Source organism: Mobula hypostoma, chromosome 28 (assembly GCF_963921235.1).
Source record: "Mobula hypostoma chromosome 28, sMobHyp1.1, whole genome shotgun sequence".
In the NCBI taxonomy this organism is placed as follows: Eukaryota; Metazoa; Chordata; class Chondrichthyes; order Myliobatiformes; family Myliobatidae; genus Mobula; species Mobula hypostoma.
The window spans coordinates 10,919,341-10,939,478 of NC_086124.1; the positions used below are offsets into that span (position 1 = coordinate 10,919,341).

At 45.4% G+C, this 20,138-nt stretch overlaps 2 protein-coding genes across 3 annotated transcripts in view; one reads left to right on the plus strand and one right to left on the minus strand.

The window, feature by feature from the left end:
* Positions 1-12,658, minus strand: part of kdm1a (lysine (K)-specific demethylase 1a) — a 90,177-nt gene extending 77,519 nt beyond the window's left edge. For both annotated transcript variants that reach the window (XM_063035246.1, XM_063035245.1), the window contains exons 1-2: positions 12,261-12,658; positions 737-902 (exon numbers count right to left, since the gene is read on the minus strand). In XM_063035246.1, coding sequence (XP_062891316.1) covers positions 737-902; positions 12,261-12,500 — 406 coding nt within the window. In that variant the 5' untranslated portion in view covers positions 12,501-12,658. The remainder of the gene's footprint in view (positions 1-736; positions 903-12,260) is intronic.
* Positions 12,659-17,316: 4,658 nt separating this feature from the next.
* The window catches only part of tmem30b (transmembrane protein 30B), a 45,345-nt gene continuing 42,523 nt past the window's right edge, over positions 17,317-20,138 (plus strand). Inside the window, exon 1 of the mRNA XM_063035247.1 lies at positions 17,317-17,716. Within this exon, the coding sequence (XP_062891317.1) occupies positions 17,507-17,716 (210 nt within the window). The 5' untranslated portion in view covers positions 17,317-17,506. The remainder of the gene's footprint in view (positions 17,717-20,138) is intronic.

The window sequence follows — 20,138 nt, forward strand, 5'->3', positions numbered from 1 at the left end:
TATACCTCTTGCCCATCCTCTGGGTCACCCCCCCCCCCGTCTTTCTTCCCGGACCTCCTGTCCCATGATCCTCTCATATCCCCTTTTGCCTATCACCTGTCCAGCTCTCGGCTCTATCGCTCCCCCTCCTGTCTTCTCCTATCATTTTGCATCTCCCCCTTCCCCTTTCAAATCCCTTACTCACTCTTCCTTCAGTTAGTCCTGACGAAGGGTCTCGGCCTGAAACGTCAACTGCGCCTCTTCCTATAGATGCTGCTTGGCCTGCTGCGTTCACCAGCAACTTTGATGTATGTTGCCCAGTTTCTATGTTGCTTAACACCATGGCTATAATGGATTGGGATCTTTTATATCTATCCGAGATAGCATCCATTTAAGAAGTCAGCAACTCTGACGATGCAGGCATGTCAGCCTAAACTACTGTGCTTTAGGCTCTGGTGTGGGGCTTGAACTTGTAACCTCCATTTCAGGTCATTGTAGTTAGCAGATCTGGTTTCCTGCATTCCCATGGATGGGAATGTGCAGTTATTAAATTGCATAATTAAACTCATGATTTGTAACTTGGGAGTTTAAGTAGTAGTAGTATTGGGAATTGTTTTGGTCAAACTTGTAAGTCTAAAGCAACAGTTTGGGGGAAACCTGATATTCCATGCACAACATAATCCTCTTCAGTGGCTCGAGGGTTTCTTCAACTCTCCCGTCCCACTATGTAGAAACCAAATTTAATAAATTTACATACCAGATGGTTCTTCTGGATCACTTTCAATCTCTTCCTCAGGTGGTGGAGGCTGAGGTGGCGGCACCTGCTTCTTTTCCTTTTCAGCCTTTGCATTGCGTTCTTCTTCTGAATAATATTCATCTTCTGATAGGTTTGCTAAGCTCTCATCCATTTCTCTATACTCAACCTGCAAAGAAAATTGCATGGAAAATGCACAACCTTGAGCTGTAGGTCAATTCCATAGACGAAGATACAGGCACAAGATAGGCAAAGACCACCTCAACATAAATATTGCTCCCCATTACCTTCTGGTTTAGTGAGTGAATATACAATAAACTAAATAGATGAGCTAATACTGAGCATTGTTTGAAGGTAGAAACAGTGAAGACTCAAAGGACTCAATAGTTTATATAAACAGATTACTAAAATCCCGTGGATGGGTAGAGACAAAATGCTGGCCTTTTAAATCTCGATCACTAGACCAGATGAGATTTTGCTAAGTAATGCAAAGTCCTGGTTAGACGACATGTTGAACAATTCCGGTTAGCGCAATGTAGAGAGAGTGCCCTGCAGATTCACTAGAATGAAGCTGAAGACCAAATGTTAAATCACTAAGAAAGGTTATACAAACTAGGGTTCCATTTCCTATAAGCCAGTGGGTAACCACAAGAACATAAGAAATGAGGCCCTCCACTGGCCAGGGTCAACTATGGATGCTACGTCACAGCTGTGTACCTAATACACAAGCAGGGCAGTGCGATAGGCAGAGAAAGCTTTTGCCTTTATAGCGGGTTCCCCTCCTCCGCCGATCTGAGTCCAAAGGAACAGCAGAGATGGATAGAGTTTGGCACCAGCAGCATCAAAGGAATTGCCATTCAGTGTTGAACTCAACGATGGACTCCCTCAGGGACTCCAGCTCTGGATTTTTCCCTTGGAGTTTACTCCCGAAGCCTTCCTCATGAGGAGGCGGAGGTTTGAGAGCATTTTCCTTCTCCTAGAAGAGCTGTCCACAATGGAGAACGAACCCCGTCTGCCTGAAGTGACTGGTTTTAAAGGTGCCGGTAGCCCATTTTTGCTCCTTCTCCTGTCAATGGAAACGGTTCTGCCAGGCTTAGTAGCTAAGCCACATGTGAAGGCCAGGAGCTGGACCTGGCTGTCAGGTTATCTGAGATGCACGCCATTGAGAGCATTTAATAGTTGGTGGGAACTTATCCCCACTGCCTCCCCTGACTATAACCTTAAGGGACCAGCATGAGAAACAGGAGTTCACTAAATGGCACTTGAACCTGCAGCACCATTCAACAAGCTTCTGTATGTTAAGACCATTTTGACTCCTTTGTATCCAACAATTTATTAATCAATCTTCAAAATACTTGGATTACTCAGCAGGCACAACTCTTCCAGATAAAGAATGCCAAAAAGCTTACTACCCACTACGTGAGAAGATGAGTTTATCAGCTTATCCAAAGAACATGAATCTGAGGGGTATTTTTTCCTACAGAGGGTGGTGGTTATCTGAAATGAGTTGCCAGAGGTAGTGGTAGAGACAGATACAATTACAAAATTTAAAAGGTAGTTGGCAGGTGCTTAGGATAAGACAGCACAGTATTAAAAATCTAAAATATATTCAAATGCCAGAAAGCGGAAATAAAAGCCAGAAAATGCAGGCAATAGCGAAAAAAACTGAATGCTGGAAGAACTCAGTACAGGTGTCCCCCGCTTTTCGAACGTTCGCTTTACAAAATCTCACTGTTACGAAAGACCTACATTAGTCACCTGTTTTCGCTAACAGAAGGTGTTTTCACTGTTACGAAAAAAGGCAGTGCGCAAAAAAAAAATCAGTCGCTCTCCCACCGGATTTGGAACTGCATTCTCGCCAGCACTGCTTAAACACGTGCCTGTGAGCAGCCGTTAGCAAGATGAGTTCTAAGGTATCGGAAAAGCCTGAAAGAGCTTGTAAGGGTGTTACACTTAGCGTAAAACTAGACATAATTAAGCATTTCGATCGTGGTGAATGAAGTAAGGACAAAGTGAGTTTGGCTTGTGGAAGCTGACGAAGATGATGTTGAAGAGGTTTTGGCATCCCGTGACCAAGAACTGATAGATGAAGAGCTGATGCAATTGGAAGAGGAAAGGATAACAATCAAAACTGAATGCAGTAACGAACGGACCGAAAGTGAAGTCATCCAGGAACTGAACCTGAAGCAACTGAGAGAGATTTTCACTGCAATGATAAAGTACGACTTTAATTTTGAAAGGGTACGTTGGTATAGGGCATATTTGCAGGATGGTTTGAGTCCTTACAAAGAACTGTATGATCTAAAAATGCGCAAGGCTAAGCAGTCAAGCAAGCCTTCAGCAGACGACGAACCTCGACCTTCGACATCGATGCAGGGAGTCATAGGAGAAGATGACCTGCCTGCCCTGATGGAAACAGACAACACCCTAGTGTCCCACCACCCCAACCCCCGGGCCACGGACAGATACCTATCCATGAAGAATGCAGCAGTAGCCGGGAGGCACCCAGCATATCTTTAAGAAAAAAAAGCCAAAATAAACAAGCTAATTAATTACGTGCCGGGCAGCACCTAATTAATTAGCTTGTTTATTTTGGCTTTTTTCTTAAAGATGTGCTGAGTGCGTTCCAGCTACCGCTGTACCACTGCATGCTTCGCGGATCGGTATCAGGTTGCTGCCCGGAGGGTGGGGCTACTGCACCAACCCAACCTCCGACGATTCAGCCTAACACACCATCATCAGTGTGCTCGATGTCTTCCCGATTCCCGTAAGTGATACTACACTGTACATACATTATTTCTACTTTATATAGGCTGTGTATTTTTAGGTGTTATTTGGTATGATTTGGCAGCTTCATAGCCTAAAGGTTACTGGAGAGAGTGTTTCTGCTGAGAGCGCTTGCGCCATGTTTCTGCCGAGAGTGCTTGTGTGAGATTTTCGCTACGGAGAACAGTGTGGCAATGTATTTCTACTTTATATAGGCTGTGTATTCATATCATTCCTGCTTTTACTATATGTTACTGTTATTTTAGGTTTTATGTGTTATTTGGCATGATTTGGTAGGTTATTTTTGGGTCTGCGAACACTCACCACTTTTTCCCCTATAAATTAGTGGTAATTGCTTCTTCGCTTTACCACATTCCGGCTTACGACCGTTTCATAGGAACGCTCTACCTTCGGATAGTGGGGGAAGCCTGTAGTTCAGACAGTACTTGTGAAGCATTTTGTCTATCATGATGCAGGATCTCGTCCAGAAACGCCAACAAACACCTTTTGCCCTCACAGATGGTGTTTGATCCATAGATACCTACCACCATATTTTTGTTTTGGGTTTCAGTACGCAGCTTTGTCCTGTGCAAATGGCAGATTAGGCTGCCTCAGTGGGAGAAAGAAATCAAAGTAAGAGTCACTGATCTTTTATCAGCCTTCGGATAGAAGGCTAGCAGAAGGACAGACAACTCTTGTGGTGTTTGTTTCAAACAGTTAAAAGCACAATCTGCTGGAGAAACTCAGTGGGACAAGCAGCACCTGAAGGCAGGGGAGGAAATGTTGCTGTTTTGGGGCAAGACCCTCTGTCAAGATGGGGATTAGAAGACAGCCAGTTTAAAAAAAGAGGAAGGGGTAAGATGGGTTAGTGGATGACAGGTAGACAAGGAAAGAGTGGGAATGACTCTTCTTGCATGATAAACATCTAACTTTCTGTGACATACAAGGACATTTGTATCTCTCTAAAGACAATTTTGTAGTTGTCCATTATCAGAAAAAGTCAATTCTTCTACTCTTCCTATCAAAGCAAAACAATCCCTCATTTGACCTCATTATACTCATCAGCAATTTTCCACTCTAATCAGCCATCCTGTCTACACTCCTCTACTTCATGCCATATGTCAGCACACATCCTGACCTCTCTTTGCAGAACTAACTCATACATCAAAGCTCCACTTGATTCTCTATGCATTTGGCGCCCCAACAGATGACATTTTTTCCTTCTTTTCACTGGTCAAAATAACAGACTTCAATAGCTCCTGGGTTCTAATACCCCTCGAGATTTCTTCCTTTCACTTTTCTCTGATCTGCACCCAACCCTAGTTCCATGACCTGCCATATTTTCACCATCCTTTCTTATTGATTCCACCACTTCCACTTTTGTGCTGAATTCTTTGACCAGAAGTCCCCACCCAAGATGGCAGATCATCCATGTCCAGAGATCCTATTCCACATGAATTCCTCCACTAGCCCCTTATCTCCTCTAAATCTCCTTACTGTTAACTGCTGATGGTACATTAACCATCGCTGACTCACTCTAACCTAACATTGTCATCAAATTGCCATCAAGGGTGGTGCAGCTGTAGTCTGGAAAACCAGTCCCCATCTTGCACATAGTCATAGATCTAATTTCTTTGAGGATCATGGAAAGCCCATTCCTACCTCCCAACACCTACAAGCAGAATTGCCCGAGTCAAGCCATTGTTGCAGCCTGTTCTTGCCCCTCCCCCACTCCCACTGTACTTGTTTTTCCCTACCTTGACTCCATGCTTTCTCCTTTGATCACCACCTTCCTACTCAAGTCCATAACAGTTCAAATGATTTCTGCCATCGTGATCTTTCCCAGTTCCCTGGTCCAACCAGTTCATCTTCAGAGACTTGCAACCTCACAATACCTCTACTCCATTGGTTCCCTTCTACCCTCCCATTCATTCACTTGGTGGAATTTGTCCTCACCGTGAACTTGTCTTCCATTCCATTCACTGTCTTCATTTCAAAAGATGCACATAAGCTATGCCTGTTTTTGTTCTGAGATATTTGGGTCCACTTCCCTCAAATCTTTATCTGGTACATCCAACAAATGTGTTAAAGCCATTTCCTACACTCCAAGAACCCAACAATTTCATTACTTTTTGCTGCCAATTTCCATTCTACTTTCACCTTTACATTGATCATTCCCTTTTCAGATCTCTGCCTCCATCTCAGGGGATAGATTACCCACAAACACACACACACACACACAAAGACTCCTACATCCGTCTAAACTTCCTCCACTCTATTTTCCTAGTTCCTCCATCTCAGCCACATTTACACAGATAAAAAGACCCTCTGCACAGGTGCCTCTGAAATATTCTCCTTCCTCCTAAACCAGCGCTTCCCCTTTACCAATTGACAAAGTTTTTGACTGTATCTACGGTATTTGCTTCACCTGCTCTCAGCCCCTCTCTTGGACAAGGCAAGATCCCATGCTTATCGCCTTCCATACCACCAGCCTCCATAATCAATTTTCGTCCTTTTGTCATGCATTAAATGTTATAAAACATTAGATGAAAATCTGAGCAGCTCCAAGTAACACTTTAGCTCGCAGCATGTAAAGTGTCAAGGTGTCTGTACAAATTAAACATTGTAGGTTTGTTAATGTCTAAAGTTTGCTGATAGCAGCTGGAGTCTTTCCCAGCCTCAAGGCACCAGTAGCATGAGGAAGTCTGTCAATGAACACGTTGTTTGAATGAAAGAAACCATTCTGGGTTAGTGGCATGAGAGCAAAAGATCGAAGAGTTAGTCTATTGCTGTGTGTCTTGCTATGCTAGTGGAACTCCTTATTTATTTGGGTACCTTTTGACTCGATTCTTGGGACTTCACCTAGACTGAAGAATCTTGATCAATTGGTGCCTAGAAGCCACATCCAGGGTGATTTCACAAATCAGAATTTGGAATTCATCCGACGACAGCAACAATCATGTGGACACTATGAATTGTGAGCCCTGCAATTGTTGTGGAAACCTTTGTAACTTACTACATAGTATTTAATGTGGCTTATGATAATGTAACACCCTGGGAAAGGTTTCACTGCTAGTGTAATAGTTTCTCTGTAGCAGCAGTGTTTGGGTTACGAATAGGGATAACGGGGGCTTTGGAATGTGCGGTGTCCAATGAGGGGAGTGTTTTTCTTGCTTGTGTGCCTGAGAACGAGGGATTCGCGGGTTTTTGTTAGGCAGAAGATGGAGAGAGAAGAGGCCAGGATGGAGAGGTCATAGACTGCAGGACAGAGTGACTTGGAATGGGGTCGGGAGTCAACAACACCCAGGGGAAATTGATGAAGAACGGACGGGAAAATTGTGAGCTCCAACGTGCACATTAGACTGTTTCATTAAAATGGGTCCTTTCCCTTTTTGTTTTCTTTACTAACCTTATAGTCAAATTTAAGAATTATAAAGCTCAATTGTTTAATTGCATATGGAGTACTGTTTGCTATTTCGTGTACCTGATTTGTAACGGGGAAAACATCACGCAGCATCCACACAAACCAGATTTCACTAGTTTGGCGGGCCAGAAACTGTCTTCCCCTAGATTAACAGCACTGGCTGAACCTGAGGGTTACAATAATAAATTAGGCTTATGTTACTTTGTTACGCTTGTACTCATAACACCACATTTCCCAGACTCTCGAATTATTTGGGTCTTTTGGGTCTGATCAACCCAGCCCATTACACCTTTCCAACAACAAGATTCTCCTACCATAAAGCATTCTCCTTCGGCCCTTCACTTACAGCAGTTGAAATGGATCAATCACTGCTTTCAAAACACCCAACCTGATTCCCTATACTCTAACCTTGTAGGCCAAGTTCCTGTATGGAGTTTAGACAATGGCCCTGAGCTCTGCTAGTCACAGCCTTACATTATGCAAGGAGGGAATGTGCCACATAAATAGCAAATCATAATTTTTTTTTAAAAGGGCACGAAAACATAAGAATTAATTTTCAATTCAGAATCAGAAACAGGTTTAATATCACTGACATATCATGAAATTTGTTAGCTTAGCGGCAGCAGTACCAATACATGATAAATAGAAGAAAAAATGTTAAAAATGAATTACAGTAAGTATATATATGCATATTAAATTAAAAGTAGTAGAGCAAAAACAGAAATAATAAAAAAAAGTGAGGTAGCATTCATGGGTTCAATGTCCATTTAGAAATCAGATGGCAGAGGGGAAGAGCTTGTTCCTGAGTTGTTGAGTGTGTGCCTTCAGACTTCTGTACCTCCTTTCTGCTGGTAACAATGAGAAGAGGGCATGTCTTGGGTAGTAGGGGGTCCTTAACGATGGATGCTGCCTTTCCGAGGCACTGCTCCTTGAAGGTGTCTTGGATACTACGGAGGCTGGTCCTCATGATGAAGCTGACTAATTTTAGTAGCTTCATCATGTAGCTTCTTTCGATCCTCTGCAGTAGACAACTCCACCCCCCCCCCCACTCCCATACCAGATGGTGATGCAGCCTGTCAGAACGCTCACCACTTTACATCTGTACAAAGCACATGTAAATACTGGAAAACACCAATAATTACTGTCCCATAATTCAGAAATCCCAATGGACCAGTAACTGCCTCACCATTACAATTCAATAAGCTGTCAGTTCCTTTATTTCTTTTAAACTTAACCAGTTTATTGAAAATTTTATTAACCTAGGATGTACTGGGACACATCATCAGTGCTGTAAGCTGGGGTCTTCAGGCACTTCTGTTCTTTCAACGTCAGACACCCTCGCCCAGCCGACCCAACCATGGTTGATCAGGCCCCAGCTTGTATTCCAGAAGCATCGGCCCACGGGTCACACCTCTAGATCCACGACCATCTGGAGGCTCGCTCTGTGATGGCCCTGATGTCTCTTTTCTTTGCAACCCCTGTCATGCCAAGGAGAGAGTAGGTTCTACAGAGTAGGCAACCAGCAAAACCTTTACATCCCACATCTATCATGCCCTCCACCCTGCCTCTTGTAATAATGTGAAATAACTAATGACATTAATCAAATGCATGTTGAGGTATCATCCAAAAGTCCAGAAAATTTACTAGCGCAGCAACAAAGTCCCCAGCATACTGGATTATTAAAGCTTTACTTATACAGTAGTCATTTATGCCTTCCAATTACATGACTGGTTAAAACCAGCATGCTTTGCAAGAAGAATGTGTGATACAATCACAAACAAGATCTGCAGATGCTGGAAATCTGAGCAAACACACACAAAATGCTGGAGGAACTCAGCAGGCCAGGCAGCATGTATTGAAAAGAGTACAGTTGACATTTCAGCCCAAATCATCGACTGTACTCTTTTCTATAGATGCTGCCTGGCCTGCCGAGTTCCTCCAGCATTTAGAATATGTAATACATTGTGTCAAATAAGCAACCATGGACTCATTCACGTGAAACATACATTCATGACTGACCCCACGTACAATGTTAGAACTTGGTAAATCAGTTCTAATTTCAAATTTCAGAGAAACACATTTTGCCAAATCTACTACACAATTAACAATTGTAAAGCAAGTGGGTGAGGGAGAGGGGGTTGGGCAGTTGTTTTGCTGCTGCTTGTGCGTGGGAGGGGGGCTTTGGGTTCTAACGTTTTCCTCTAATTCATTATTTGGGGTTTTCTTCTGTTTATGTTGATGTTTGTGAAGAGCAAGAATTTCAGGTCGTATACTACACACATTCTCTGATATTAAATTGAACCATTAAACCATAAATTGCATTTCCAAATAAAGGATCCCATTAAGCAAAGCACAGCAAATAGATCAAGCTGAAAATGCCTTAAAACAAAACCAGTTCCCACAGAAATACTATAAAATGTGCAAATAAATGCACATTGTATAAAACTTGCAATTGTACAAAGTGCGGACACAGTTACTCCAATTAGTAAAACCATTATTCACTCTGAAGTGGGTTCTTTTAATCAGATCAGTACAGAAGTTCTATTCAAAAGCCGATTTTAAATATTGTTAGAATAAACTCAAACAAAAATATAAAAACCATCATATAAATATTGTTCTGCACTTTGTTGAATCCAGAATACAAAAAAGCACGGGACAGTCAGCCTCCCATTCCACATCATGTACAGTCATAAAGTATCACTTTAGGATATCTTTGAATAATTTCCAATTCTAGATGCTGAGGCATCCCTTGTCTGGCCCCTTGACCGTGCCGAAATGACATTGTTCCATCAACTCAGATGGCTGAGCATTCCGCTAACAGCCAATTCTGTCCCAGCAAACGTGTGACTTGGTGCCAATTGCACTATTGTACAGAAAGCACGTTTAACAGGACTGACAGAAGACTGGTGTTGCTAGAGTGGCAGGTCTTCTGACTATCAATGTTATTTGGACTGATGTTTCCACACGGTTTGAATTCATTCTTTTTAGAGTTATAGGACACTACAGCATAGAAACAGGCCCTTTGGCCCATCTAGTCCATGCCAAACCATTAATCTGCCTAGTCCCATTGACCTGAACCAGGCCAATAGGCTTCCATACCACTCCCATTCATGTACTTATCCAATTTTCTCTTAAATGTTGAAATCAACCCCATATCCGCCACTTGCACTGGCAGCTCGTTCCACACTCTATAGGAAGAAATTTCCGCTCATGTTCCCCTTAATTTGTTCACCTTTCACCCTTAACCCATGACCTCTGACTGTAATCTCACCCAACCTCAGTGGAAAAAGCCTACTTGCATTTACCCCTCATAATTTTGTATACCTCTATCAAATCTCCCCCTCAATTTTCTATGTTCCAAAGAATAAAGTCCCAATCTATTCAGTCTTTCTTTATAACTCAGATCCTCAAGCCCTAGCAACATCTGCATTCCTTCAAACTTATTCTCATCTTTCCTGAAGCCAGGTGACGAAAACTGCACACAATTCTCCAAATTAGTGCCCTGCCACTCACCCTGGCTGGTCTTACTTCACACTTGTCTGCATTAAATTTCACCTGCCATTTTTCAAGCTGGTCCAGATCCCACTGCCAGCTTTGATAGTCTTCCTCGCTGTCCATCACTATTCTGCTTTCATCTGCAAGTATGCTGATCCAATTTACATTATCTTCTAGATTGTTGATATAGATGACTAACAACAATGACCCAGCACCGACCCCTGAGGCACACCACTAGTCACAGGACTCCAGTCAGAGAGGCAACCATCTGCTACTACTCTCTGGCTTCTTATACAAAGCTGATGTTTAATCCAATTTACTACCTCATCTTGAATACCAAACGTCCGAACCTTCTTGACCAACCTCCCATGCAGGACCTAATCAAAGGCCTTGCTAAAGTCCATGTAGACAACATCCACTGCTTGCCTTCAACTTTCCTGGCAACTTAAAACTCTAGACCTGACTTACCAGACACAAAACTGTGCTGACCATCCTTAATCATTACCTGTCTAACCAAATTATTATATAGCAGGTCCTTAGAATACCTTCCAATAACTTTCCCACTACTGACGTCAGACTCACCAGCCTATGATTTCCTGGTTTATTCTTAAAGCCTTTCTTAAACAACGAAACAATATTACCTATGCACCAATCCCCCAGCACTTCACCTGTGGCTAAGGATGCTTTAAGTATCTCTGCTGGAGCCCCTGCAATTTCCGCACTAGCATCCCACTGGCATGGAAGGGAACCACACGTCAGGTCCTGGGGATTTATCCACCCTAATTTGCCTCAAGACCAAAAAAAAATCCTCTGTATTCTGTATAGGGTCCAGGACCTCACTACAGCATTTCCACACATCAGAAGCAAAAATTCCATTTTAAGATCTCACCCATCTCTTTCAGCTCCACACATAGATTACCATTCTGATATTACACAGTGTTATAATAAATTTTACAGTGCGGCAACCTTAAAGGGAGTATAGGAACCTATTGGCATAGTCCATTCAGATGCCAAAACCACTGAGATTTCTGGAGAGCCAAATAATGGATTATAACAATTTTACCGTCTTAGTATTTGATTTATTCAAAATGTAATCATGGCTGCAATTATCAAAGACTGTAAAATAATCTACATGATGGAATCCTCAGGCAATTAGAGCACCTCTTCCCCTCACACACAACAAAATGGTTTCAGAACATCAGCGACCACACATCAGATGCAAGCCATACGAGCGCACACGCACGCACACACATCTCCAATACAGCAACCCACATAAAGGACTTAGCTGAACACATCTGCTTTCCTGAACCCAGATCCATTTCCCACCACTTACTCGAATCAGCGAAACTCCCAAAAAACCCCCACCAACCTGTGTCCCCTCCCTACAGCATCTCACGACCCCTGTCCCCGTCAATACTGCCTTCCTCCTCTTCATGACACCTCACTACTCCTAGTCTCCTTCGCACCCCACCCCTCAACCAGGAGATGTCTCGATCCTCCCCAAGGGGCCAAATCATCCTTCCCCCTATCCCATACCCCACACATCTGCGCGTCTCAATCCTCTTTACCACTCTTAACCTCAACCAGGAGTGTCTCGATCCTCTCTCTCTCCCCCACGGGGCGAAAACATCTTTGCCCGTACCTCATACCTCACCCCCACGGGGCATCTCGACACCCCGTCTCCAATCCTCACCCCACCCGGCGAATCAATTCTCCCCCACCCACACCCCCAATGGGCGTTCCAATTCTTCCGCTTCCCCTCCCGCACCCCCACCTGGAGCTTCGATCCGCTCCCCACCCCCCCACCACCCACCGGCACCCCGTTGTTCCCCGGAGCCTCACCTTAGCCCGCTTGCGTTTGCTGGTCCTCCGGCCGTCCGGCGTCTCGGCCGTGCCCCCCTCCATCGTGCCCTCGTTGCTGCTGCTGCTGTGCGGGGACGCCCGCTCCTTCTTCTTGGGGGTGCGCTCGGCGGCGGCGGCAGAGCTCGCAGCCAGGCCCAGGCCGCCGCCGTCCGCCTGCGCCTCCAGGCCCTCGGGCCCGGCGCTTTGTCTCTCTTCGCTCTTCTTCCCCGTCAACATCATCACGACGCCGGCGGGCCCGCGGCACGCCAACCAGCGGCCTTCACTTCAGGACAAGGCGCCCCCGGGGGCCGGCCGCCCGACCGATCGATCCGTGATCGATAATCAAACCAGCCGGCAAATTCAATAAACACAATACAATCGATTGATGGCTCGCTTTCAGAACAACCTATCTTGATGCGCGGAAGTCCACTTTGCCCGCTCCCCGATTGGCCCCGTCGCCGAACTCGGGCCGGCCATTGGATGGCGCCGGGTGTCAATCAGACCGACGGACGCCAGATGGGGGCAGCGAGTTAGATTGAGAAGGGAGCGCGCGGTCGCGCACGCACAGGTGAGGCGCGTGCACGCATCACCTTGCTCATCTTGGTCGGTGGTAGGGTCTGCACCAGGTGATGTCAGCCAAACCTGAAACTCCCATAGTCATAGAAAAATACAGCACAGGATCAGGCCCTTCAGCCCATCTAGTCCTTGCCAAACCATTTAAACTCCCTACTTCCATCGCCCTGCACCAAACCGTTGCCCTTCATACGCCTACCATCCATGAACCTACCCAAAGAACCCAGACAAGTGTGAGGTGTTGCACTTTGGTAGGGTTGGTGCAGGGAAAGACACCCTCAGTAGGGCACTGAGGAGTGTGGTAGAATGAAGGGATTTGGGATTACAGGTCAATAATTCGTTGAAAGTGGCATCGCGGGTACATAGGATCTTAAAGAAAGCTTTTGGCACATTGGCTTTAACAAATCAATGTATTCCGCACAGGAGATGGGATGTTATGTTCAAGTTGTGGAGGCATAAGTTGGTGTATTGCGTGCAGTTTTGCTCATCAACCTGCAGGAAAAAATGCAAACAAGGTTAAAAGAGCACAGAGAAATTTTACAATGTTGCCGGTTCTGGAGGACCTGAGTGATGTGGAAAGATTGAATAGTTTAGGACTTCCTTGGGATTCACGGAGAATATATTTAAATAAGATTGCACAAACACACTAAAGAAAAAGCACAAGTAGGCAATTTAGGTGCATCAGCCTGCTTCTTCATTTGACAAAATAATGGCTGATAGTCCATTTTCCTACCACCCTCTGTGTTCCTTATATATTCAGAAATCAAATAGGACACAGAACAACAGAACAAGCCCTTTGGCCTGATATAACCCCCAATCCTAAGAACTTTCTACAGGGGCACAATTGAGAACATCCCGACTGGCTGCTTCACTGGTTGATATGGGAACTGTACTTCACTCAATCGCAGGACTCTGCAAAGAGAGGCGCACACAGCCCAGCGCATCTGTAGATGTGAACTTCCCATGACTCAGAACATTTACAAAGACAGGTGTGAGAAAAGGGCACGAAGGATCACTGGGGACCCGAGTCACCCCACCACAATCTATTCCAGCTGCTACCATCCGGGAAATGGTACCACAGCATAAAAGCCAGGACCACCAGGCTCCGGGACAGCTTCTTCCACCAGGCCATCGGACTGATGAACTCACGCTGATTTGAGTGTACTCTATATTACATTGACTGTTCTATTTAATTATAAATTATTATAAATTACTATGATTGTGCATTGCACATTTAGACGGAGACGTAACATAAAGATTTTTACTCCTCATGTATGTGAAGGATGTAAGAAATAAAGTCAATTTAATTCGATAAGTCTAAGCCATCCGGGTGACAAATTACATAAACCTCAAACCCAACCTCAGGACTCAATCTGTTTTGGAACACCCTTGCTTGATTCTATTGTTTGCATGATTGTGTCTTTTTCTCTCTATATCCTCGCACTGGTTTTGGTCTTTTTGTTTCATTGGGTTCTTTCGGGTGTCTTGCTTTGTGGCTGCCTGTAAGCAAACAAATCTCAAGGCTGTATAATTTATAAGTTCTTTGATAATAAACGTTCTTTGAATCTTTGATGATAGATGTTGGTTTCTTGACGCAGCGCCTCCTGTAGATACTACCGATGGTGGAGAAGTATGTGCCGTGATGTCCACGACCCTCTGCAGCTTCCGGCATTCCTGCCCTTCTGAATTTCTCGACCAGGCCAGTCAAGATACTTTCAACTGTATATCTGCAGAGGTTTGTTAGAATGTTTGGTAATTGCTAAACCTCCTTAAATTCCAATGAAGGTAAAGTCACTGGGTGCACTTTTGTTGTTATTCCATATATGTGCTGGGTTGAGGATGCTCAGTCCACAGAGGTGATCCTGAACTTCTGTTTCTCTGCTGTTATAATTCATAATCCTGCTCTCACTCTGACCCCTCGGTCCTACGCAGTTGCAGTACTGATCAGCAAGCTTCAAAACCTGGGCCTCTGTACCTCCCTCCAACCGGATTCTTGAACCGGAGTCCAGTTGGGGAGCCTTTAGTCAGGTTGGATCAAAAACAACATCTCCTCCTGGCTAACAATCAACACCAGCACACCTCAATGCTGTGTGCCCACTGCTCTACTCTCTGTACAACCACAGCCCAGAATTTCAGATGATGAAAAGGCATCCGTTAGTCTTACGAGACCATGGATCTGCACCTGGAAAGTCTTCACTCTCCAGGGCGCAGGCCTGGGCAAGGTTGTATGGAAGACCAGCAGTCTCCCCTCTCCATGACACCAATGCTGTCCAAGGGAAGGGCATTAGGAGCCATACAGCTTGGCACCAGAGCAATGTGTGATTAAGTGCCTCAGCTAGTCCAATGCCTTAACCACTTGGCCACGTGCCAGATGATGACAAGCATTCAGTAACATCACCCTCTCAAAACTAATCAATAAGCTCCAAGACCTTGGCTTCAATACCTCCTTGCGAAATTGGATCCTGGATTTCCTCGCTCGCAAACCCCGATCAGTTTGGATTGGCAACAATACCTCCTCCACAATCTGCTTCAGCACAGATGCACTACAATGCTGTGTGCTTAGCCCCTTGCTCTACTCACTTCGCACTTATGACTGTGCGGCTAAGCACATCTCCAATGCCACATTCAAGTTTGCTGACCGTAGGCCAAATCAACGGTGGTGATGAATCAGCATATAAAAGGGAGATTGAAAATCTGAGTGAGTGGTACCGTAACAACAACCTCTTATTCAATGTCAGCAAGACCAAGGAGCTGATTATTGACTTCAGAAGGAAACCAGAAGTCCATGAGCCAGTCCTTATTGGAGGAGCAGAGGTGGAAAGGGTCAGCAATTTTGAATTGGCCACACATTTTAATTCCACGTCCCATTCCCATTCTGATATGTCTATCCACGGCCTCCTTTACTCTCAAGATAAAGCCACACTCAGGTAGGAGGGACAACACCTTATATTCCATCTGGGTAGCCTCCAACCTGATGGCATGAACATTGACTTCTCTAACTTCTGTTAATGCCCTACTTCCCTCTCGTTCCCCATCCCTTATTTATTTATTTATTTATTTATTTAATATGAGATACATATATATATATATTCTTTCTCTCTCTCTCCTTTTTCTCCCTCTGTCCCTCTGACTATACCCCTTACCCATCCTCTGAGTTCCCCCCCCCCACTTTTCCTTCTCCCTAGGCCTCCCATCCCATGATCCTCTCATATCCCTTTTGCCAATCACCTGTCCAGCTCTTGGCTCCATCCCTCCTCCTCCTGTCTTCTCCTATCATTTCAGATCTCCCCCTCCCCCTCCCACTTTCAAATCTCTTACTAGCTCTTCCTTCAGTGAGTCCTGACAAAGGGTCTCGGCCCGAAATGTTGACTGTACCTCTTCCTAGAGATGCTGCCTGGCCTGCTGTGTTCACCAGCAACTTTTATGTGTGTTGCTTGAATTCCCCTGTTATTATTTCAGAGGACCTGTCCTGGGCCCAGCACATAAGGCCAGCTACAAAGAAAGCACCTCAGGAGTTTGTGAAGATTTGGCATGACATCTAAAATGATGAAGAATGTCTGTAGATGTGTTGTGGAGATTTTTGATAGCTGCATCACAGCCTGGCATGGAAACACCATTCCCACGGAATGGAGTGGGCATGGCCCAGTCCACCACAGGGAAAGCCCTCCCCACTATTGAGCACTTCTACACGAAGCACTGTCGCAGGAAAGCAGCATCCATCATCAGGGACCCCCACCACCTAGACCATGCTCTTCTCTTGCAGCTGCCATCAGGAAGAAGGTACGGGAGCCTCAGGTCTCACAGCACCTGGTTCACGGACAGTTGGTAACCCTCAACCATCATCAGGCTCTTGAACCAAAGGGGATAACTTCACTCCGATTCACTTGCCCCATCACCGAAATGTTACCACAACTCTTCATCTCAAGTTCTCAATATTTACTACTTATATAATTTATTATTATTATTTATTTGCACATTTTGTTCTCTGCTGCACTCTAGTAGAACGTCCAAGTTGGTGTGGTCTTTCAATGATTCTATTATGGTTATTATTGTATTATGGATTTATTGAGTATGCCTGCAAGAAAATGAATTTCAAAGTTGTATGTGGTGACGCATATGTACTTTGATAATAAGTTTACTTTGAAGTCATTGTAGAAAAGACTGGTGTCATAGAGTCATTGGATACAACACAGAAACAAGCCCTTCGGCCCTTCGAGACTGTGCTGGATATTGCATTATCTTTCACACTAATCCTGTATTACTCCCATGTTTTTGTATATATATTTAAAATGAATAAAGTTGCGTTTTCAAAATGAAGCAAGTAATTGCCAGCAATAAATAACTGTGAAGTTTAACAAGTTGCATCTCAGACAAACGGCCGGGCCGAGGATCGTGTTGAAGCTGCTGGGAGTAGGGTGGAGGAATTGCAGGTAATTGCTGAGCCGTGTGACGCAGTGGGCAGTCCCGCGGTCTGGGTGGGGAGCCTCGCCCACATCGGAGGTAAACGTCCGGGATCGAAAAGCTGAGGCGGCCGTCGTCCGTTTTCTCTGTTGCTCCCACCCCACTTGATAGTTTCTTTGGGTCGCTTCCCCACCCACAGGTGACAGGAAGAGGCCAGGGTCAAACTTCTCGACTTCTTTCTTCTTCCTGCTGTGCCAAAGTCGGCGGCAGGAATGCCGCAGGTCGCGGGATCGAGCCGACACGAAGGCGAGGTTACCTCGAACAAGCCAGATAACACCGCGTTCAAACAGCAGCGACTGCCGGCCTGGCAGCCCTTCCTGTCGGCGGGATACGTCCTCCCCACCTTCTTCATACTGGGGGTGATATTCATCGGGATAGGGCTCGGCCTCTACTTCACCTCCAACAGCATTATCGAGATCGAGGTGAGTCCCGTCAACCGGTCGGAAACGTGTGTGTGTGTGTCTCCTTTAATAGTTTGACCATTTTAGTTTCAAAAAGTTGAAACGCAACTTCTAAAATTAAATCAATAAGGTTTTCACCATGTTGACCCAGATACTTTCTCGTCTCCCTGTCGATATTCTGAGGGCACTGTGTCTTCTATAATTTCCTGGTTTGTTGTTTCCACCGCTGTCATTCTCCAGCACGTCCCAAGCCAACCCTAGGAGATGCTTCACTCCACCTTTTACCCCCTCCCTTCCCACCATCCAGGGGTCAAAAGTCATTCCAGGTGAAACAACCTTTCGCCGACACTACTTCCAGTGCTCACGATCCTCCATACAGGAGAAGCCAAAGTGGACAACATAGGCCTTTCACTTTAATTAGGAAAGCATTGGGATAGTACAACTCAGAACCAAACTCTTTGGTCTACAGTGTCATGCTAATGTAACGAAACGAGCAATTAAATAGATACCTAACCTGATTGCTTCTGCCTATACAATATCCCTTCCCTTTCTCCCATGGTCCACTCCAAACCCCTACCCCCCCACTCCAAACTCCTACCCCCCCACTCCAAACCCCTACCCCCCATTCCAACCCCCTACCCCCACACCCCATTCCATCCCCCTACCCCCACTCCCCCTATCTATTCCCCACTCTAGCCTCTTACCTCTTCTCACCTCCCCCTGAGTCCCCTCCTCCTTTTCTCTTTCTCCCGTCGTCCATCCTACTCTTTCCCCTACCCCCCTCCCTTTGTCTATTCCCCACCCCTTCGTCTATTTCCCACTCTGGCCTCTTGCCTCTTCTCACCTCCCCCTGAGTTCCTCCTTGTTTTCTCTTTCTCCCGTGGTCCATCCTACTCTTCATCCCCTGCCCTTGTCTGTTCCCCATTCTTACCTCGTCTCACCTCCCCGAGTCCCTCCTTTTCTTTTTCTCCCGTGGTCCATCCTACTCTTCTTCCTCCCCCCCCCCACCCCACCTCATCCATTCCCCACTCTGGCCTGTCCGATCAGATTCCTTCCTCTCCAGCTCAGTGAGAATAAAGGGAGCCTTTTCTGGTTGGCTAGTGGTGTTCCGCAGGGCTCTGTGTTGGGACTGTTCTTTTTATGTTATATGTCAATGATTTTGATGATGGAGTTGATGGCTTTGTTGCAAAGTTTGCAGATGATATAGAGATGGGTGAATGGGATATAAAATCTAAAAACTAGAATATAAAAGCAAGGGCGTAATGAGTTCCTCCAACAGCTCATGTGTGTTGCTTGGATTTCCAGCATCTTCAGATTTTCTCTTGTACGTAATGTTGAGACTTTATAAAGCACTGGTGAGGCCTCACTTGGAGTACTGTGAGCAGTTTTGGGTCCCTTATCTCAGAAAGGATGTGCTGAAACTGGAGAAGGTTCAAAGGAGGTTCACGAAAATGATTCCAGGATTGAACGGCTTGTCACATGAAGAGCGTTCGATGGCTCTGAGTCTGTATTCACTAGAATTCAGAAGAATGAGGGGTGACCTCATTGGAACCTAACAAATGGTGAAAGGCCTTGATAGAGTGGATGTGGAGAGGATGTTCCCTGTGGTGGGAGAGTCTAAGACCAGAGGACACAGCCTCGGAATAGAGAGGTGACCTTTTAGAACCGAGGTGAAAGCTTTCTTTAGCCAGAGAGTGGTGAATCTGTGGAATTCTTTGCCACAGGCAGCTGTGGAGGCCAAGTCTTTATGTGTATTTAAGGCAGGGGTTGATAGATTTGTGGTTGGTCAGGGCATGAAGGGATCCAGGGAGAAGACAGGAGATTGGGGCCGAGAAGAAAATTGGATCAGCATGACGAAATGGCAGAGCAGGCTCAATGGGCCAAATAGCCTAATTCTACTCTTGTATCTCATAGTCTCCATGGTCTAAGAGGGGTAACACCCCCCCCCCAGCCGTTATCAATACTCTTTAGAGATTGGCTGCCTAGTGTCAGTGGTCACATAACCAGGATGTGCGATGCGCGGGGGGGGGGATAAGCAGGTACTACACCTTGCCCAAGGGCGACCCGCAGGCTAGCAGAGGGAAGGAGCACCTTGCTCTCCCCTTGGTTGCAACATACAGTATCTCCACCCTGCCACCCACTTCATATGATAAACCCTTCAGCCTATACAGACAATGCAGGGACGGGGTTAATTTAGATTAGAATCATGGCACAAAGTCATGGGCTGAAGGAGCAGTTCCTGTGTTATTTTGTGATGGAAGAGCATTGACCTGAACGTCTACTCTGTTGTAAGAAGTGCTGTATGTCCTGCTAGTCTTTGCAGCATTCTGTTTTTATTTTTAGTACTCGAATCCATTAGTGGGATACTGAAATGGTAGCACAGTGGTTAGCACAATGCCTTACAGTACAGGTGACCGGGGTTCAATTCCAGCTACCTCCTGTA